Genomic DNA, 23,085 nt, shown 5'->3' with positions numbered 1-23,085 from the left:
ACTCGACACGACGCTGTCATTAGCCTGGCTAAGCGCTAATCTAATGATTTCCCACTGATGACTTGCCAAAAGGGCACTCTCATGTGTACTTCCTTTGTGCCGGCAGTCGAGCTATTAATACATGTTTAGGAAACACAAGTGGAAATGGACCCATTAATTAACAGTCAACACACAAGACATAATTAGCGGCGGCAAATCCGCATCAAATCTCTCCGTGCAAAATGGAATGCTGAACGACGAGGCGCTGCGGGCCTCCGGGTAATCTCAGAGCACCGACAATAAAAAAAAAGAGCTTTAAGACGGCAAGAGTACAAGATTATGAGATTTCTGTCACACCATGTGAATAGAAAAACAACAAGATCTAAACTGTTGATTGAATTAATCTGATTAATACGGACGTAATCACAGGAGAACACTTCTCCTGAGGCAGAAAACGCATTTGTTAAAAGGCGCATAAGTGATTTCCTTTGGTTAAAACAAAACTTTAGAGAAATAATTCGAGTATCTTCATTTAACGAGGGTCTCCCTGTCTTCTTGGTGCTTTAAAGATGCAGTGCCATGATTTCTTTCTGTCTTGTATGCGTCTATGGAGTTAACATACACAACAACAACACAATAGACTCAAGGTGTGGTTATATTCAAATATGTCTTCCCTGTGTATTTTGGGTTTCTTCCTGAAAGCTGAAAGAAATACACCACTTTAGTGACACGATAACCCTAAACCCTCCCCCTATCATACAACAACAGCTGTGGGCGAGGCTTAAGTTCAGGTGGGTGGTGCTAAGGTGAAAACAAACAAACATAATTTTAACACTTTCTGTACACCTTGAAAAAAATCCTCCTCCTAGTGTAATCATATAGTACCCGATGATCATGTTTTAGGGGTGAAAAAAAATCACTGCACTACATCTTAAATCTTTAATAAACATCTCCAGCTGGGTTACAGATTTCATCCAATCGGGTGAGAGAAGCCCACACCGATCTGCAAATGTTTCCGTTTGTCACTTCCAATTTCACAGGACTGTATCTGGTATGAGTCCTCTCTCCTGATTGGATGAAATTGGTATCTCAGTTTTCTGAAGAACTATCCAGACAGGGAGAGACCTGCTACTGAACAAACACTCTACTCTACAGCAATGATTACTATCAGAATATTTTAACCAAAGAATATTATTAACTCTTATTTAAAATTAAAATTAAATAAATTATCATCTTGAATATGGAAGTAATCATAGGACACTATGCATAAAAGAAGCATAAGAAATATCAGTTATGGCTGGAGTTTATGTTAACACTAACTTCACAGCTACTGAGAGAGAGCTCAGTACCGAGCCCTGTGGTGTGCCGTGCCCAAACGCTGCAATGCCGAACGGATCTGAGGTTAACCGTGTCTCGCAGTCCAAACCTGAGCGGTACCTGTCTCGTACCTATTTGTGCACCCTCGAGAGTTAAAGTAAAGCCTGGTAATTAACTGCGAGGGGTTGCTATTTGACCTCTGAGAATGTGCAAACAGAGCCACACACAGGTCTGTAACCCAGAGAGTGTACAGATGGAACCTTAATGGATCTGAATGTGCAAACAGAGCCACACACGGGTCTGTAACCCAGAGAGTGTACAGATGGAACCTTAATGGATCTGTACGGATCCATTCGGTTCCATTTGCACACTCTCAGGAGTTCAATTCAAACGATTTTTTACGGCGGTGAAGTGACGGATAAAAAGGTGTTGATGTTTGTGGCTGAAGTTCCGCTGGTTTGTGTGGTTCGGCTCATCAGCAAGGGGCTATTATGCACACAGAATAACTCTTCCTACTTTTGGGGCGCTTACCGATGATACTAAAAGGGGCCCGCCCAAGTAGTTCTTTCCAAAATGGTGTGTGTGTGTGTGTGTGTGTGCATAGAGGCCCATTGGCTGAAGGGGAGGAGGTGGGGCGTGGTAACAGCACAGGGAATAGAAAGGAATGGGAGGGTGTGTTATTTCCTGATGGCGGCCACAGCCTTCTTGGCGGCATCGTCCAGGTCCTCGGCGGAGGTGATGGGCAGGCCGCTCTCCTTCAGGATCCTCTTGGCCTCCTGGACGTTGGTCCCTGCAGCAGCAAACATACACATCTGGTCAGTGTTCATTCTTTCACAGCAAGTTATTGGGAGATGAGAAGTGGTGGCAACCAGTGGAGGCAAGGTGGGGTTCAGTGTCTTGCCCAAGGACACTTAGACATGTGGACAGGAGGAGTCGGGATTCGAACCGCCGACCCCTGGTTCATTGGACGACCTGCTCTACCTCCTGAGCCACAGCCGCCCCTAATCGATTTAGACAATTAGGAAACATCTATTAAAACATATTGACTTGTTGATATATAAGACATATGATTTATTATTTACTAATACTATTTAGAACGCAGCCGAGGACATCACGCTGTGCTAAAGACACACACACACACACACACACACACACACACACACACACACACACACACACACACACACATTTCGATTTCTTTATTTGAATCCACAAATTACAATTAATTTTACAAGGAAACAAATATAATGGGGTTGACAGTTCATGTTCACGTAAGGACACACACACACACACACACACACACACACACACACACACACACACACACACACACACACACACACACACACACACACACACACACACACACACACACACACAAAGACAGACAGATGGATAGATAGAGTTATGGGTGAGTGGTGGCAAATTCAGTCACTGATCCGAAAGCAGCGTTTTTTTTGTCCTGTGAAGGACAATGTAACAGGTTGGCATTGTGTGCATAATATGCATGTTTGTGTGTGTGTGTGTGTGTGTGTGTGTGTGTGTGTGTGTGTGTGTGTGTGTGTGTGTGTGTGTGTGTGTGTGTGTGTGTGTGTGTGTGTGTGTGTGTGTGGTTGTTCACTTGGTTGCAGCGAGGTCAGGGGAAGCAGCTGCTGAGCTTTAGGTGGTGCCCCCAGAGCTTAGACAGACAAACAGACAGATTGGGAAAGAGAGAACAACAGAGAATGCGCGCACGCGAGAGAGAGAGAGCTAGAGAGAGAGAGAGAGAGCTAGAAAGAGAGAAAGAGAGAGAGCTAGAGAAAGAGAGAGAGCTTTATTTCTCACTGCCGGGTAGTACAGGTGAAAACAGGATCTTAACTTAACTAGAGAGAGAGAAAGCTAGAGAGAGAGAGAGAGAGAGAGAGAGAGAGAGAGAGAGAGAGAGAGAGCTAGAGAGAGAGGGAGAGAGAGAGAGAGAGCGCTAGAGAGAGAGAAAGAGAGAGTGTGCGCCTTGGGGCTTCCACGGCCATGCAGACAGCAGACTGTCTGGCTGCCTCCCAGCCCAGTGGACTGCACAGTGCACACACAGGCAGAAAGCAGCCTGACATTGCTGTCACAACACAGGGCAGGGGCCATGGCAGTGGAAGGGAGAGAAGCAGAGTGACAAGTAAAGAGAGCAGCAGAAACCCAGGGAGAGTGAATTTATCCTCCGCTCCGTCGCACGATGGCGCCTGGCGACGAAAACGCTCGGTTGTATGACGGAGTACGAAACAGGCCCGCAACGGGGAGAGAGACGGGAAGGGGGATGTTAGAGAGAGAGAGAGAGGGGGTCAAATGAAGCAGAAACCTCTAAAACATCAGCAGCCAGCTGTTTATGTGCTGCTGACTGATCCTCTCATTACTCAGGTGAGAGCGGTGTGAGTAAAACACAGATGCTGCAGACAGCAGTGGGAACAAGGCCTGCTACGCTGTATTAACACAAGATGTGAGCTTTGGCCAAGTGCAATTTACTGCCTGTTGCCCGCGTCCAATAACCACACTGCAGAGATAATTGCAGAGATGCACGGATAAAAAATAACATTTATTGTACGGCATAACACTTAAAGAACTGGCTTCTATTGCCTTACTAAATTGCAGTGCTATCTCCACCAGCCAGCGGTCAAACATTAATTGTGCAGAATTTCATTGCTTTCAATGAGTTTCGTCATCATCTGTGAGGTGCAGAGTGACTCCTTTACAATCATGTATTTATTGATTTCCTGATTGCGAGACTTTTTCTGTCTGTGAGTCTGTCCCCGGGGCTAATCTAGCAAACCGCTGGACCGGTCAGCATGAAATTCACAATTAACCAATAAAAAGTATTAACAAGAACTTGTTGCTGAATTGGATAGGCATGGGGTCTTCCAAGGACCACCTAGCTGAGAGAGATATTAAGCAGGGACCCTCCCCACTACATGTATAATTGTGTTTTCATAGACTTGTTTTACAGCACTATTGGCATTGCTGGATTGTGTTTTCAGACAGTTAAGCCATTTTGACCTGAGAAGAGATTATAAAAAATCTATTTTTCAAAAATAGCAGACCTACGAGCTCGTAGCACGCCACTCGGTGGCGTGCTATGAGCTTGTAGATCTGCTTGTAGATCTGCTAACACCAAAAGGGGTTCCCCCCAAGAATGGGTTAATCACTTAGGCCCTCATTTATCAACCGTGCGTAGACCAAAATATGGGTGCACGCCGAAATTGCCGACATTTTTGACATTTACCATTTCCGCCAACGCTTGAAATTGAACGTGACAACGTGCAAAATCCACGGTTGCTCCTCAGCTGGCGTACGCATTTTTTTTCTGTCTTACACAAGCGGAGCAGCCTTGTCTGAACTGCTGACACTGTCACAGGCATCAAAACATATGTTTTCACTCCTAAAATGTTAATATAAAACGGTATGTGTATGTAAAAAACAAAAGAGAGATTTCCAACTTTACAAGTAATTAAAATCGCGCAATTAAAAACAATATAACATGTTTACAATGTATTAGTTTGTGCTTAATAAAACACTTGTTATGCGAGCGCACTTGTGAGATGATTTTGGAGCGCATGCGGACGCGGTGATGCGGCATATGCGATTATGATATTATTATTTTTTTAAAGGCATGAATGGACTGCACGCCTTTATTTCCAAGTGACAATGACAAGCATACAATACAGCTTGCCTATTTGTAGTAAGTACTAGCAGGCTATAGGCGTAAGGGGCTTAATCATTCACCATTTATAAGTGCTTAGACAGTTTTGACAGTTCAGATAAAAGCGAGATCATTTTCGGGGGTCGGGAGGACGGGACCGCGGCGTGCGTCGCCAACACATACCAGCGCAAGCGGCAAGCCTTCATCCATATGTTTATGATTCGTTCATCAATGATCAAATCACTACATAAACGTTGATTGTGAGCTGCCTTGACGACATGATAGCCTATCTCTCATGCAGGCATGTCACCCACAGGACTTTAATATCACAGCAGTGCGCAGTATCACGCCTTCGCCGTGCACTGCGCACGAATGGGTAAAATTAATATAGGCCAGCCTACAAACTAATTCCATTCATGGCGATGCGATGTCGATGTGTCATGTATATGCGTGCATGCGTGGACATGACAGCAAAGCAAGCGAGGTGAGAGGAAAACAGACAGGGTAGGCCTACAACTTTATTTAATTCATGCAGGTGTTCGTTCTTTATTTAACAAGACACCAGTGGGCTTGCAAGTTGCGTGTGCTTCTGCGTGTGTGTGTGTGTGTGTGTGTGTGTGTGTGTGTGTGTGTGTGTGAGAGAGGTGCGTGAGGCGGGCAAGGCACGGGAGAAACCTTTTTTCCATGGTTTCCATGGTTCCCACAGGTCGTAAACATGTGTTCAGTCGCAAAAACGAGGGCGAGGCTTGATTTCATAGGGCGTGCCAGATAGATTTCAGCCGTCACATTTATTAACGTCAGAACGAAATTAAGGAAGGATCAGCTGTTTGCGATCACTTTATAAATGCCGTGGCGACGTGGGTGTACTACGAAACCTGCACTCGAATCTGTGGCAGATTTTACACTCGATTGATAAATGAGGGCCTTAAACTATAAATACCTAAAATAACGTGTACTTGGTCTGCTCTTTCTCCCCTCTTTCTACACTAAACCCCTTTACCAAAAATAAATATATATACAAGCCCACCACGCCAACGCCGTGAGTTTGTAGATGTGCTATTTTCGGCCAATGTTCCCCTTAGAATAGATGCTAGAGTGGTTACTGTAAAAAAAGAAAAGAAAAAACAGTTCCTATCACACCATTTTTTGGCTGCCCCACTGTACTAACTATGAGCCGAGGACCCCCTGCTGAAGAGCCCTGGCATAGACTACAGTCACTACACTATCCATTTCCTCAGAAGTAACAGTTTTGGACGTACGGTTTCTGCGCCCGACAGCAAAGAAGACGTTCTAGGTGTGCGAGTGGTGGCTTGTCATTCGTGCATGCTCGTTGTGTACGTGTCGTGCGCACACACACGTGCTCAAGGCTCGACCTTACCTCTCTTGGCTGGCGTGTAATTAAGACTGCATGATATGCGAATTCTCCCGAGGTCCGGACACCCTAATCAATAGGCCTTTCATGAGGAATTCTATTACCACTGCCACTTAACGCCTAATATTTCATCGCTTTTGTCCAGCCAGATAAATCATTCCAAACAGATTTCTAGGGGCCCCCGCGCGCTGCAAACAATCAATTGTGCAACGTAATTAATTAGAATAGGAGAAGGAAGAGACCTTGTTCCGATATATAAACAGGGGATAGAGTGTCCACAGTCATTTTCTAATCAAACGGCACAGCATATTCTCCCGCCTTCCAGCCCCCCCCCCACACACACCTCACACCCCACCCTCCCGGACAAATCCATATTCTCAAAGGGCAACGCTTTCACTCACTGTGCGAGTGCGCGTGTGTACGTGTGCATGTGTGTGGGATCTTATGTTCAATAGGCTGACCTATCCACTTCATTGGGTTTGACAAATCCTGCCATCATCATATCCTTATAAGGGAAACACTGGGAAAAGAGACACAAGAAGATAAGATACAGAAACCTGAAGGAAATATATCCTAGAACACAACGGTAAAGAGCCACCATGATCCACTGCAAATACATAATGCAAGATTTTTTTTGTGTTTTTGTTTTAAATAAATACACCTACTGTATGGAGACTGCATATGGCAATGGGAGGAAATAAATACCATTATTTATTTTTTTGTAAATTCATAAATATTCAAGAGCAGCAGTACATTTACTAAAGTAATAAGTACATGTACTTGGGGGTTACTGGAGTATTTCCAATTTGCAATACTCCACTACATCTCAGAGGCAAATATTGTACTTTTTAACTTTAGTTACTAGTTACTTTGTAGATTTGAATTATTATTAGGAAACATACATTGACCATTTAAAATGTAGCTATTTGAAAATAGTCAATCTATATTTTACAAGCTCACAGTGTGCTTTGTGAGCTTGTATATCTGCTAGTTTTATGAGTGTTTCTACATTGCAGTAGTGATACTTTACTTAAGTAATGAGTACTAATTGAGTAATTTTTTCCACCACTGTGTGCACAGTGAGAGGTTGCATCTTGTCCCCACAAGTATATATTTTTCCTGGTCCTGTTGATTTATGGTGGAGATTGAGGTAGGAGCAATAGGTTTAGGGTTAGAGATTCAGAGGTTAGACTTAGGGTCTGGAATTAAGAGGTAAAATAAATGATGATTTATACGTTAGTTGCGTGCACTGAAATATAGCTCACAGTTGTGATCTAGTGTCTGCTATTTTCCGGCTCTAGTCTTACAGTTCTAAATGGCAAAAAGAAAATCAAGAATGTCTGCATTCATGAAATCATCATCCTAAAATGTTAACGTCCTCACAAGTATAGTAATGCAAACCTGTGTGTGTGTGTGTGTGTGTGTGACCTTCAAAGTACATAATTTTTGTTTTGATTGTATTGCTGTATTGTTGTATTGTTCTTTCTGCTTTGGCAATGTAAACGTATGTTTTCTCATGCCAATAAAGCCCTTTGAATTGAATTGAATTGAATTGTGTGTGTGGGTGTGTGTGGGTGTATGTGTGTGCAGACAGGCTGGGTGCAGTTCCACTATGAGCAGTAGGGAGCACTGATGGCTTTTCTCTCAACAGAAGAGGCAAGTCACACACACACTGCCTGTCCATGGCATGGATACAGCCCCCACCACGGGTGTGTGTGTGCACAGGGTGTGTGTGTGTTCACCAGCAGCCACTAGGTGCTGCCAGAGCTCTATTCACAGCCTAGGCTCTCAAACATATTCATGAACAAGGACGTCCCAAATTGATGTACAGTATGTATTTGGGCCTGCGGACCCGAATTTGAAAACTATTCTTGTGCCAGGGACCCCCTGTACAAGGGTTTCTTGTGTTGTTATACAATGTTTTATGCTACAGTTTATAAAATCATTTTCGCTGCCTTTATTGATAGTACAGTGGAGATTTGACAGAAAAGGGGGGGGGGGGGGGTGGGGGAGTTGAGGTAGTGACACTGTCAGACTGCATCACAGCCTATAATATCCTCTTACCTCCATATTTTTTTTACCTTTTTGTGTTTTTTTCGTAAATGAATGCCCTACTTGATCACACTAGTAGACATTACAGCATCATAATCGTATAAAAATAGCAGATCTGCAAGGTTGAAGTGTTGTGCGAACCAATGCGTTTTGCTGTTCTAGAATTTGAATCCTGAAAAGTAAGTTTTGGACATATATGAGGTTTCCACACGACAGAGATGATATGGTAGTAGGCCTACTTTTTAACCTTTTTATTAACTCATTTTGCTGGCGACGCCCTGAAACTGCCTCAAGGACCCCTGAGGGTCCCTGCATTGAGTTCTCAAAGTGGGGTCTGGGGTCCTTGAGGGAGTTGCAGGGGGTCCCCCAGCTAAATGATAGTTTGGAACCAAATGGACTATTATGGGTCTGTAACTCTGAGACTGTAGGATCAGAGTTGAATTAACATTGATTTTACAATATAAATTGGGGTCCCAGAGATAGAAATGCCATTAAATGGGGGACTAATGCATGTCAAACTGGGGGTCCTTGAAATTAAATTGGTTGAGAATCACTGCTAGAGTCGTAAACATCTGCTCTTATCAGGGTCCCTGGCATATCTCTTCAAATGGGGGTCCGAGGGCTAATTAGTGCCAAATTGGGGGTCCTTGACGTGAAAAAGTTTAAAGAAAATAGATATTCAAAGCAGTGGGGGAAGTAAGTACATTTTATCTATTCAAAGCAGTGGGGGAAGTAAGTACATTTAATCTATTCAAAGCAGTGGGGGAAGTAAGTACATTTAATCTATTCAAAGCAGTGGGGGAAGTAAGTACATTTAATCGAGTACAATTTGGAGGTATTTTTTATTCACTTTACTTTACCAATTTTCAATACTTTTACTATCTCATACTGTACATCTCAGAATTCTAACATTGTGGTATTGATTGATAGTACAAGATGCAGTACTTCTTCCGTCACTGCTTCAGAATACAGATATTGCCCGATTTGAATTTTGATGAGGGAGTATTAGTCCTATGTGTGTTGCCTATACTACTAATTAAGCTTTTAGCCTGCGCTCTTTTCCACATCGACACATTCCCACATACCGATATATCAATCAATCAAAGACTCAAATACCTCTGAGGATTTATTGAAATTAAGTATTGGTTAATAATTCATCACCCACCAAATGATGTCGAGTGGGGCTTGAAATGTATAATCATCTACATAAGCCCGATGTCAGTTATTGGTTTTCTTTGCAGAAAGCCAAGAAATAAGGTGGCAAAAAAGGTATTAGTAGCTGTATTATGAAACACTTCAGAGCCTAGTAAGAGGCTGATGATTAAAAGGGGTTGAGCGAAAGTATGTGATGCATGTCTGTCTTCTGCAGTGTATATAACCCATTTTGAGCGTTGGTGTTAACATCATGTCATGCTTTAGCTATTGAAAAATAGCAGATCTACAAGCTCATAGCTTGTAGGTCTGCTATTTTTGAAAAATCGAAGAACGACTGACATAGAAACATAGCTTTTTCAGAAAACTGTCAGGATGTATAAGTCGTTTTTAGAATCTGATCTCAGGTCAAAATGGGATAATACCACTGTTTGAAAGGCCTGTGCTTTCAGGTGTGTCTACTCTGTGTTGTCAGAAAACAGTACCGTGGCACTTCAGAAGAGACTACCCAAATAAAACACTGGAGCACTCGACTGTTCTGCAGGACATTATGCATTATTTTGCAGGGCTGGACTGACGTTTCCACTTGCATCTTCCTCAAGAGTCAAAACAGAAACTCTTTTGTCTCTTTACTCTCTTCTGAAGTGACCAGGTATTATTTTTTCTGATTCAACTTGTCCTTGTTGGGCACCGAACTGGCTGAAGCGCGTTGGACTTATTTGTACAGGTACTGTATGTGTGTGTGTGTGTGTGTGTGTGTGTGTGTGTGTGTGTGTGTGTGTGTGTGTGTGTGTGTGTGTGTTTGTGTGCGTGTCTGCAGTACATGACTCTATTTAAGCCATTCTGGGCGGGAACCCCTTTTGGTGTTTTAAGAAAAATAGCAGATCTACAAGCTCATAGCACGGCACCGAGTGCTGCGCTATAAGCTTGTAGGTCTGCTATTTTTTGAAGAATCGTGAAAAGTGACATGAAAGTGTTTGAGAAACGACTGACAGAAACAGCTTTTTCAAGAAAACAGTCTCTCCGAGGTCAAAATGGGTTAAGCCATAAGGACCTTGTCAGGACTGAGGGAGCCATCTCACCCCTTCTGCAGGATCCACTGTCCTTTTCTTAATTACCAGAGAAAATTGCCAAATTGTGCTTAACCCAGCTGTCCCCTGCTTGACAGACAGTAGTGGAATGGGCCTCGCAAATCAATAAGCTATGGAAGGCAGCCACCCTTCTCTCCAGACCAGGTCTATTTAAGAGCACTTTCCTCCATAGTGGCAGGGCAGCCACACTGATGTTTGCATCTAGATGCACACTGTGGCCAAAGGGGGCAGTAGTTGCTTAGTTATCTCTGACCTCACCAAACTGCTATTCTGGACAGTACTGTGTGTGTGTGTGTGTGTGTGTGTGTGTGTGTGTGTGTGTGTGTGTGTGTGTGTGCCCGCGCCCGCGCCCGAACATTCGTGCACCCGTCTCCCAACACGGCCTGGTGTCTGTCTGTCACAGTGTTACAGCAAGAAACATGGATTTGTGATTAATCAACAAAAGTGACGACATTGTCACTCATCTATCCACAACTTCTTTAAACAAATAGGTTCATTGTTTACCTGGTAGACCTATAGTTTCAATGAGACTTGATGGTATAATGTTTAGACCGATAGACCCATAGGCTCCTGGTCAGCGTTCTATGCATGTGTTTTACTTGCTCATTGTAAGCCGCTCTGGACACATGAGTGTCTGCTAAATGCCTAAATTGTAATTCGTCTCAGGTCCAAGACGGTTCATTTTCAGGATAAAAGCCCCCCTGATCTACAAGCTTGAAACGCGGCGAGAAATTCAAGCTTTTACATCTGCTATGTTTGATGCATTTGTGTGCTGCTATAAAAAAATGAACAAATCCGGAGATAAGAGGTTTCTGACCCCACAACGCCCAACTGTAATGAGATAAGAGGTTTCTGACCCCACAACGCCCAACTGTAATGAGATAAGAGGTTTCTGACCCCACAACGCCCAACTGTAATGAGATAAGAGGTTTCTGACCCCACAACGCCCAACTGTAATGAGATAAGAGGTTTCTGACCCCACAACGCCCAACTGTAATGAGATAAGAGGTTTCTGACCCCACAACGCCCAACTGTAATGAGATAAGAGGTTTCTGACCCCACAACGCCCAACTGTAATGAGATAAGAGGTTTCTGACCCCACAACGCCCAACTGTAATGAGATAAGAGGTTTCTGACCCCACAACGCCCAACTGTAATGAGATAAGAGGTTTCTGACCCCACAACGCCCAACTGTAATGAGATAAGAGGTTTCTGACCCCACAACGCCCAACTGTAATGAGATAAGAGGTTTCTGACCCCACAACGCCCAACTGTAATGAGATAAGAGGTTTCTGACCCCACAACGCCCAACTGTAATTGTATCAGTGCTTGCGATTAGGATCTGTAACAACACACAGCACCGGTCACCATTTAACACAACCCTCGGCATTCTGCCCACTCCAGAATCGACCCCCACACCCCTCCGTCTGCAGGAATACACACACAGCCTTCTCCCAAGTGTACTCAACCAGGCCTCCTTAACCCATTCTGACCTGAGATCAGATTCATACGAGGTTTCCACCGGACACACACTGGTCTGATGAACCCATTCTGACCTGAGATCAGATTCTAAAAATGTCAGTCGTTCTTCGATTCTTTAAAAAATAGCAGACCTACAAGCTCGTAGCGCGCCACTCGGTGGCGCGCTATGAGCTTGTAGATCTGCTATTTTTCAATAGGTAAAGCATAACATGATGCTGACACCAGAATGGGTTCCCGGTCAGAATGGGTTAAGTACAAATAAAAATAAATAAAAGCCTCCCCAATTAAAAAGTGCGCCGGCTAATCCACTCTGATCCCGGGCCATTCCCAGCGCCCTGTGGTCAGTTTGGCTTTGCTTAGCTGATTGATTCTGCAGCAATCTGCAGCCTGGACCCCCTCCGTGCGTAATGACCTGCTGCTAAAACCCGGATTAGACTCGAACCGGGTCAGAGCAGTCAGCGGCCGTAACCTTCTGGGCTCACAGTCTTATCCCGCTAAGACCCGGAACGCATCGGTGTCACCCTTTTTGCTAAATAAATACATGTTAATGACGTTTAGAAGATTTAGAACATTTTCCTGGGGGTCTTTATGTGTGTAATATGTGGTTTTAGTAGATAGTTTAGATTTTAGCAGTGAGCCCATGCAGGGTCTCTGATGTCATGGATACTGGGCTCACTTACTTCATGGACTACATGTTGTCTCAGTATGACAGGCCTTCCCCTATCCACAAGGCTGAGCAGTGCACCAAAGCATTATGGGACTTATAGTCCAGGAAGGAAGTGAGCCCAGTGTCCATGACATCAGAGACACTGGGCTCACTGCTAAAATGAGTGCCGCGCTACGAGCTTGTAGATACATTTTTTTTTAAAGTGCACAAAGATGTGCACTCAAAAGTGTGCACATCTTTGAATATATAGGTCTTTAACTCAGATGGGGTTCTGCAGCCAAATACAGATAATTCTGGGGGGGTCCTTGACATGAAATAGTTTGAGGACCACTGATAGAAAAGTGATTTAGAAGACATTAATTTGTAGAATGTGGTCTCGGGTCTTAATGGATTATTGGAGCAGAGCATTGAAACTGGGCGGGGCTGTTCAGACCAAGTGTGTGGCGGCCAATTAGCAGGCTGTGTTTATAACCACACATGGTAAAATGATCAGTGCTGGTTTTAACTTTTTTTCTTTTGTAAAGTTTCAGTAACTTACACATCCACTCATTTACTGCCAGATTTATTTCACCAGCTGTTCTCCCCTGCCACTTTGGTTATGGGCCGTTAAAAATAGCTTGTTTGGACCAAAAATCTGGGAAAAGGATCTGAGGTAAATGTGTTTTTCAAAAATCTGATGTGGAGCGAACGGCAGGCAATAATGTCAGGGTTTCCGGTGCATTTCCGGTTGTATCCGTCTCCTAGCAACCGAGCTAGCATCAGTCATACGTTGGAGAGGAGCAGGGTTATTTTACTACACGGCAGCGTAATATGAGAGCAACTGGTCACAGTTCAGTACTATTATAAACACACCACAGCCTGACCTACAAATGTGTTGGAGGTGTGTGTGTGCGTGTATGTGTGCGTGTCTCTGTGTGTGTGTGTGTGTGTGTGTGTAACGCTGAGGGGCTAACACACCAACGTTCCTCTGCTCCCTTCTTAGGACACGCCACTCAGCAGGTTCCTGACAATTAACCTAACCACCAGCTGGCCCCGTGCCTCCGGGGGAGACCACGGCACCAAACACACAGGCATGCATGCACACAGACTGCACACACACACACACACACACACACACACACACACACACACACACACACACACACACAGTAAAAAACACAGCGTAGACTCAGCTTTATTAGCATACACAGGTGAGGGAGGTGAGGCCAATCAGCCCTGTCTGTATTGTTATGCTGGCTGGCGCTAACGACGGGCGCCAGAGCGAGGAGCGTGACATGTGTGAGGAATGCCCTCTCCTCGCCGTACTGGGACACGGTACGGTGCTTTACGGTACGGTGCGGTACGGTGCAGTGTGGTGCGGTTAGCGGTATCGTACGGTATGGTACGGTACGGTAGTGGTTCCCAAACCTTTTCATGTCAAGGACCCCCAAATTGACACTAATTAGCCCACGGACCCCCCATTAGAAAATATATGCCCATAAGAGTTAATTTAACTCTCTGAGTTACAGTCCCATAAGGGTCCATTTGGTATCATTTAGCTGGGGACCCCCTGGAACTCTCTCAAGGACCCCTAGGGAACCACTGCCGTACGCCGGTACGGGGGCCACAATGAAGACGGATCGGCCGCTGGGACCCAGCTGCACTAATAACACAGCCCTTCTGCAGGCCTTTAAAGCTGGACAGATATGTGTTAAATACTACAGCCAGCGATGTGCTCTTTTAATTAAGGCATTTAATTTTGGGGGGTGGAGTGCTGCTAAGAGCCCAATTAAGGTAATGTGTCTTCAGCAAATTCTGCCCTCCAACGTTTTGTCAAGCATTATGAGCGAGATAATAACGATAATAGATTTAGTTCACTGCACTATCCTGACCAAATAAACCAAAGGGTCCGTTTGGTTTCCATTTGAGGATGTCACTGTGCATCTATTGGCTTTGGGGTGGGGGTGGGGAGGGGGGCTAACATATTGATCATTGAACGACAGGGACCCGTTGCCAGGGTCCCCCATAAGAGAAGATTTTTCTTCCCTCCGACCTCGGACTTACCGACCGCGGTGTCGGACCACAGAACGACGCGTCGGTCGGCTCAAATCGATCCCTCAAAGAGGGGATAACAATAATTGACCTACCCTAAATTTAAGAGAAATAGAATAGAAAAAAGTATCCAATCAATCAATGAATGAAAAAGACACTGCGCCATTTCACTCACCTTCCAGCCTGACTACCAGTGGCACCTTGAGCTCCAGCTCGCGACAGGCCTTGGTGATGCCGTTGGCGATGATGGCACAGTTGACGATGCCCCCGAAAATGTTGACCAGGATGGCTTCCACCTGAGGACGGACAGAGAGGAGGAGCTCAATGACAGGACAGGACGCTGGGACACATGAGACACTCGGCACTGTGTTGTCAGTTTCGTTGTTGCCGGGCAGAATCCTCTACTTTCCATATTCTAACTTTGTTGTGTTTTTTCCCGTAAATTACGGGTCTACTTGATCATACTAAAGCGTCGCACAAAAGCATTAAAAGTAGTAGATCCACAAGCTGGAGACCCAGCGCAAACTGCTTTTACCGTTTTTTTTATTTGAATGCTGAAAAGTAACAGTTGTGGACATAATGAGGTTTTCCACCCGATAGAGACGGTTTACTAGCAGGACAGACGTGACCTTATCACCGTCACACGCTTCAATTAGCGTGACCCTCGAGGCTAAATTCCGAATTCAAATAATATATTCATAGTATTCCAATTCAATTACAGCCCTGGCTTCAAGGTTCATTCGCCAGGTGTGAAAGCATGTTGTGAAAGCAACCTGTTTGACCCGAGTCGTGGCTCCTCAGTCGACAAGAGATGCAAGGAGAACAGAAGCGTTCAGAGCCAGCAATGTAACGTGCTGTCTCCATCAACTGCACTTCAAAATAATTTAATGATAGCCAAATCAGTTCAGTGTATGGGAAAGCACCTATCTTATTTTTGTTTAAAAGTAGTTAATATAGCATCACAATAATTTAAGCCACTTAAACCATTATTTTACCTTTGCTATTAAAAAATAGCAGATACTAGAAGCTCAAAGCACGGGAGCAATGTGCTTGTGGTGGATCTGCTATCTTTGAAAGTACATTTGTATTTAAAGCGAGCATTTGTAATGAATTGAATTACAAACATGTAATGTATGTAATTACAAATTACATTGCTTCTGAGGGTCCCTGGCTGGAACAAAACAGTCTCCGGGCCAGTAGGCTACATATTATTGTGGGGTCCTTGACATGAAAAGGTTTGAGCAGCAACATAGTTTTTCAGAAAACTGCTAGGATTTAGAAGACATTTGGAGAATCGGCCTGTGGTCTTAACAAGTTAAGCAACATATGCAGTTGTCTTCCCCCCCCCCCCCCCCCCCCCCCATCAGTCGAGGAGATCTTCCACCTCGTGCCAAGAGGAGCGTGAAGGTTCTTCCTGTAAAAGTGTGCAGGCAGGCAGGCAGCCGCTGAGGTGATTACACTAACAATCTAGTCTGTTGGTAATTACCCCGGCTAGCTCAGTGGAGAGTAGATGAGAGCACACAGAATTAATCCTCTGTTTGTTTATAATCTCAGCTAATCTGTAGCAGCGATCTGGATGAGCGCCGTGTGAGTGTGTGTGTGTGTGTGTGTGTGTGTGTGTCAACATCAAGGACTTGGATTACTATCAGAGTGACATCAGATGCGTTGTGCTCTTGTGTCACATCCAAAAGCGCCCCCTCTCCTTCTCAACATCAGAGCGTGACAAGATGGGAGGTGACACATAGCAAACAGATGTAGGAAGAGTAGCTTAAAGTGCTCGTCGCCACCATAAAGTAATTGTACAAGCTGTTCGGTCTGAGCTGACGAGGTATATTACACACAATACACGAGGATGTAATCAACACCAGGAAGAACAACAAGGATTTAAAAAATATATATGTTAATGCGTGTCCTTTTTTTGTTTTGTGTTACATGGCTGATTAGTTTCGTAACACATGCATGGAACCACCATATTGTCTCCGCCGGGTGGAAAACACAGAAACCTTTCAGGATAAAAAAAAAGATCTAAGTCGCTTCGTGCCAGGTTTTCAGCCTGTGGATCTGCCACTTATGATGCCTTTGTGTGACGTTGCAGTATGACATTAGTTTACCAAAAGAAAACACATTAAAAGTTTTAAAAAATGGAGATGAGGTTTCTGCCCGACAGCAACGGTATTGCCACTGTTAGGTGGAAACATTGTATGTCAGAAATGATTTAGCTAAGCTCTACTAGTTAATACTTTATTCATTGGTTCAATATTTATACGAACCAACAGACAGATAAAACGACTGGTGTCTTTTGGGCATGTCATTACAGGCACAACAATATGAGCAAGGCTGTCTGTCTCTCCTGGTGGCATGGATAGCACAAAAAAAAGTTATTTGCGACTGAGCGTGTGTGTGTGTGTGTGCACGCGTGCACGCTGCTCTGTGAACGCCTGCGTGCACCAGTCTTTGTGTGTCTGCCGCCATTAATACGGAGCAGCTGTCAGTCTCCAAGGAGAGGCAGCGTGGCTTCTAGGAGCACAGACTGTTCATCACTGTCACTGTGGACTGATGCCAGCACCCTGTTGGTGCTGGCGCCCGTCTATTCCTTAAATACATACTCATGCATGCATGCATGCATGCATGGCGGGGGGGGATAGCGCATCTCCGGCCGATAGGTGTGAACGATTTTGCCGACGTGTTAATGGGGACCATTTGAAAACAAAGGCGGCTTTGCATGCTGTAGTTTGCTACCAAACAGACATGCACAAGGGCTGCCAATAGGCTACAGTTGTTTTTCTTGTTTTTCGCCCCCTCTCTTCGAAGTTGGACTGGGCCAGCTCTAAACTGACTGGGCCACGGCCCGCGTGGCCCAATGGACCCTATGCCGGTGCCATAACCTTAATACATTGCTCATCTACGAGCTTGTAGATCGTTACTGCGTCAAATTCTTGGCTTACGAATGCGACAAAAAATATATAAAAATAAATAAAACGAAAGATAACTCCATGAATTCAAGGCTCCATGGTGTGGTAATCGATCAAATAATTCATTTTGGGGGTGAACATCGACACCCCTGGATGTCATCCCAAATAAAACGCCTCCAGATGTCAGAGCGCTGTTTTCATTGATTTACGTTAACATATTAATGGTTCTAGGTTGCTTGGCAACCGACACAACAGGAACTGAACCAGAAGTGAAATATCGCCTGTCGTCCGCTTCCACGTTATCAGATTTAGACAAATGCAGTTCTCAGATTCTTTTCCCAGTTTTTGGTCAAAACAAGCTATATGGATCTGGTGTGATGGGCCCAAGTGCTTAAAATATAAACTACATTAATTGGACGTCAAGTGGTGAGGTTACGGTGTGACCAAAATGGCATGGTGTGTGTGTGTGTGTGTGTGTGTGTGCGCGTGTGAATCTGTTGCCCGATGTTTCCTCTTTTTCCCCACTCCCACCGTGTTATGTTGTTATGTTATGTTATGTTATGTTATGTTATGTTATGTTATGTTGAAGAAAAAACCCAAGAAAAGAAAAGAAAAAAAAGAAAACAAGCTATATGTTAAAGAAAATGCAGATTTTCAAAGTCTTTGTGACACTGTAGTATGACCAAGAAGATCATTAATTTGCATATCTAAACAGGAGATATGAGGTTTCTACCCGACGGCAACACTACGTGTGGCCTGGATGTGTGTGTGTGTGTGCATCAGATAGACACAAACGAGATGGTGCCAACATATTAATAGATTTACTGGTGTGTGTGTGTGTGTGTGTGTGTGTGTGTGTGTAAGAGTGCCAAAATTACAAGAGTAGCAGCAATTACCAAACACAAAGCACGGTGTGAGAAAATACAGTTTTTCAACATTAACCATATTCTCCAGCTCATAGCGCGTCACTTTGTGCCGCAATATGAGCTTGTAGATCTGCCATTTTAGAAAAATTGTGACAATTTGTGCAAATCTTTGAATATGTATATTTTAAAGCGAAAATATTAACTCAAATCTTTGCTTCTGCGGGTCCCTGAAACAATATATTTGGAGATGGGGGTCCGCAGCCAAATTTATACGTTATCATTTTCGGGGTCCTCGACATGAAAACGTTGATATAGCAACATACGTTTATTTTTTATATTTTTAAACGGTTAGGATTTTGTAATCCGCCTCAGGTCTCAAAATGGGTTAAACATGTGTGGTTTCGTAAGGCAAAGACAAGGCGCTACAACATATTCTCAGACACATACACAGGAGGGCTTATTTACCACATGCAACACAGGACAGCTACAGGGAAACACTGACACGTTTTACAGTGTTTTTCTGCGGTTGGGTAAACGCCACACACACACACACACACACACACACACACACACACCCCCCACAATATACTACAACACCAACTGATGGCACCAGCTATACTGTCCACTCACCACTGGGGGGCAGTAGAGATTTAGATGCCATCATCTCCAGCCTCTATGGAGAATACTCTATTTTCTTTCCATCAGCATTGCATTTTTTTTCTTCTACTCTGTCCCTATTGAGAAGCACCATATTTCTTCCGTTCATGCGTCTCCTATTGACAGCCATGTATATTAATGACACAGAGGACATGATTTATGCCGGCTGGCACACACAAGTAAATGCAGTTTATAGAAATATGGATGCAACAGCCGTCTTTGCACTTTGCTGGAAATGTTACGCTCTCCTTGATGATTGCTTATGTTTTGGATTTAGAAAGGATTTCGTTTTTTCTTTTTTTTTTTTTTCCTTTTGCAGACTGAGAAGAATGCGACAGAAAAGCGTGTTTGACCTCGGATGTGAGAAGATTTAGAATTACGTGTACTGCTGATGATCCCAAATGGTATGTTGTTAAAGGCTACCACCACAGACCACAGGCAGGTTCATGGTCGAATTAGCAGGCTAGCGTGGACTGAGAGGTGATTGTAACATATAGGACAAGAAGCAGCAAGAGACAGGAGCGACACTGGAGGTGAAAATAAAAGCTGCACGTCCATCTCCTTCCCCGTGAACTAGAAGGTATACAGCGTACACCAATAGGTAAGGCATAACGGCCATTTTGTGCCTATACCGGTGTTGCCGTATTTCGTGGGAGAAATAACCAACTAGGTTTATGAAAACGAGGCCAAAAAGAAGCGACTATACGCCACATAATCGGGTATTTGAAAATAGCCGATCTAGCAGAGTAAAATAAAATCGTGGAAAAAAGTGAACACAAATCAAATACATACTAATTTGGGGGTCCTTGACTTGAAAAAGTTTGAGAACCACTGGGTTTAAAGAACATTTTAAAGCCCAAACAAGCAACTTACACATTAGAAACAAGCCCCCTCCCAATAACAAAACACAACCCACAACAACTATCAATATTTAAGAGCAACTTTACAGAAAAGCAAGCCCAGTGGCTTATAACAAGCAGGCATGGCAACACTGGCTGTGAGGCACATTGGTGGGAGCGGTGGTGCAGGGCCTCCAGAGACAACGCCTTGCCCTGGCGCGGAGCCCGCGGATGCCACCCTGATGAATGGGCGTGAAGAAGAGGTCAAAGTGAGGGTCAATCACCTTGGTTCCCTGCCCTCCTCAATCAAGACAATACCTTAAATGGTATTTGCTTGATTCAGGCTCTCTTCAGCACGTCTGAAATTATTTCAAATCATATCCTAGACCTGTGGTTTTCTCAACCTTTTGTGCAGATGGAACGCCGAAAAGCAAGTCAAAAACTCAAGGCTCGACTGTAGACAACATATCCATGCAAAATGGCATCTATAACATGCATCATGACTTATAACTGTTCCGTTTATTTTTATTTACTAATGCCCCAAAAAAGCAGAAATAGCACATATACAAGAGAGATATCCGGTTTGAAAGTGGTAATTTGTATTTGAAAATGATTGTACACAAACTACATGATATAGTCAATTCAGGAGCTTTTTATAGTACATACATGGTGTTGCAATAATAATGTGAGGTTGTCACAAAAGCCTAAGGCACACTTGGGCTCGTCTCGTGGCACACCAATTTAGGAAATTATTCCACATACCAATCCTTGTGTGAACAAGCGGAACATCATGCTTTTTACTCCAGTTTTACCGCGTGTCATGGAGCTAAGTAGAGCCTCTCTCCTTGAAGGCATTCATTCCAGGTAAAAGCTACCCCGTTGGCAGTAGGGTGGATGTCTTTCATCAGAGCGGCAGCATAAAGGCATCAGGTATAAGTGTGCCAGCGCTCTCTCTCCATTTTAGAGGCTCTTTTGTGCGTTCTTTCAGGGAATGTCAGCCGGCACTTTCTACCGGGGCCCCCAGTGAAATTATTCAAATTTCCACGGAACGAGATCACAGTGGCTGGCACGACGCTACACTCTTGTCAATGTTCTTTTACGTCTAGCTCAAACAAGGGCTTTCACAAGAGAAAGGCTTTTCTGGTCGCTTTTATACACCTCGCTAAATGCATTGGAGACCAGGTTTTTTTTTTTTAGCCCAGACTGTTTGACATGCCAACGTTGGCACATTCCCCTGAGGAATGAGAGAAAAAACAGCAGTTTATGAAAAAAGAAAAGGAACAAAAAATGTAGCCCTCATGTTTGACAGAAACAGGTGAGTGTTTTTGTTACAGTAACGAGTTAAGCCCGACTCCTCAGCTTTGCAATTCCTCACCAAACATGATCTGGACTGTACGGCATAGATAACGCAAATCACCTTCACATGTTAAGCCTACAAACCATGCAGGTAGAGAAGACTTACCATTCACTGCATGGACTATTAAGTTAAGAAATGAAAAGAAAAGAAAGATCTACTTTTCTTCTGAGTCTTAAACCTTGCGGGAATCTAGAGGCATTGCATTTCCAGCTCCCCATGGTGCGTTGTGTGTGTGCTGCCAAATTATCACTCGGGCTCACATTTTGTGTGCCCATACTCCTGTTAAGCGCCGCTAATCTGTCTGCAGGAGAGAGTGAGAGAGAGACAGAGGCAAACAGACAGGCGTAGGGAAAGGGATGGGCATGTCTCTCTGTGGCCTATTAGGGAGTATTGTTCTGCGTTATCTGCTGGAAACAGTCTGTCCTGTCACCGCCTGCTGTGGCAGGCCTTGTTTATTCCTCCCCGTCCCCTGCCAGGAGCCCCAGAGGTCTGTCCTGGGGCAGAGGTTAACACACACCACTTCCAGACCAAGACAGGCCTGTGCGTGTCCTAATCTCCCGTCCTGGGACAGACAGTGTGCCGCAATACTGGAGAGAAGAAAGAAGTGAATGCTGTGTTTCAATCTCTGTGTGCAACCTTATGTTAATTATGGTGGCAGAGTTATTCTCAGCTCATCCTCGGTTCTTACTCAAAGCCATGGCTTTTTGTTGCCATTTTGCATTCAACAAACATTAATTTCCCACCCAATTTAGCCGTCGTGCCAATTTCCGATTTTACGTGTAAGTCCCTGTCACTGCCAACCCCTACATGTCTCCTTGGCGAGGGTGTAAACAAACCTCCGATACACGTGACATCGCCAATCTGCTTCTTTTCACGCGGCAGCGAGGAGTTTCACTGGGAGGTTGGAACGCATGTGGAGCCTGGAGGAACGCACTAGTGTTCCTGTTCCCTGCCGAACAGGAAGGCACCCCGACCGACCTGTAGGAGTCGCTACAGTGCAGTGACAGAGGTCGCCCTCCCCTGCCCAGAATACGGCCAAACCGGATTCACTCCCCTAGTCTCCGTTGTGGTGGGCCAGAACTTTACCACTGTTCCACCCGGACGCTCATTTGTTCCTGAACTACAAACATGTGTGTACCACTTATCTCTTTTACTTCAGGTAACTGCAACGCTTAAAAATGGCCATTAAGGAAAGATTAGGCCAGGTCAAATCCATGCCATAATATGGAACAGAATACATAATTTACCCTGCTACATCAGTGATTTCTACAGCGTTTATTATTTATACTTGATAAAAATACTGACCTTGTATACAAATAAAAAACAAATAACAGACTAAAAATGAAACTGAAATAAACAGAAAGCCTACTCTTTAAAGCTCAGTAACTACAGCAGAACAAGATACAGGAGAGTCTGAGATCTAGGAATATTTCATTTTGCCACAACTGAGCTTCTGGAGTTCAAAGAAGACAACAGACGTGTGTCTTGCTTAAAAAAAGTCTTCTTTCCTTGAAATCGCACACGGCGTCAAATCACGCCCGATTAGGACTGCGTGTCAGAAAAGGAACGGCATAAAGGCATGCGAGGGGTACTGTGAGGACATCAAACAACGATGGAACGGCATAATGGCATGCGAGGGGTACTGTGTGG

General features: G+C 44.3%; 1 protein-coding gene across 1 annotated transcript in view; it reads right to left on the bottom strand.

Moving 5' to 3' along the window:
* Positions 1-491: 491 nt before the first annotated feature.
* The window catches only part of suclg2 (succinate-CoA ligase GDP-forming subunit beta), a 127,080-nt gene continuing 104,486 nt past the window's right edge, over positions 492-23,085 (bottom strand). Inside the window, exons 10-11 of the mRNA XM_080776250.1 lie at positions 14,980-15,100; positions 492-2,086 (exon numbers count right to left, since the gene is read on the bottom strand). Coding sequence (XP_080632376.1) covers positions 1,974-2,086; positions 14,980-15,100 — 234 coding nt within the window. The 3' untranslated portion in view covers positions 492-1,973. The remainder of the gene's footprint in view (positions 2,087-14,979; positions 15,101-23,085) is intronic.

The sequence above is a fragment of the Protomyctophum bolini genome (assembly GCF_963924005.1).
Source record: "Protomyctophum bolini genome assembly, chromosome: 2".
Lineage (NCBI taxonomy): Eukaryota > Metazoa > Chordata > Actinopteri > Myctophiformes > Myctophidae > Protomyctophum > Protomyctophum bolini.
The sequence above is the reverse complement of the archived record's forward strand: the minus strand, read 5'-3'. Positions and strand labels throughout refer to the sequence as shown.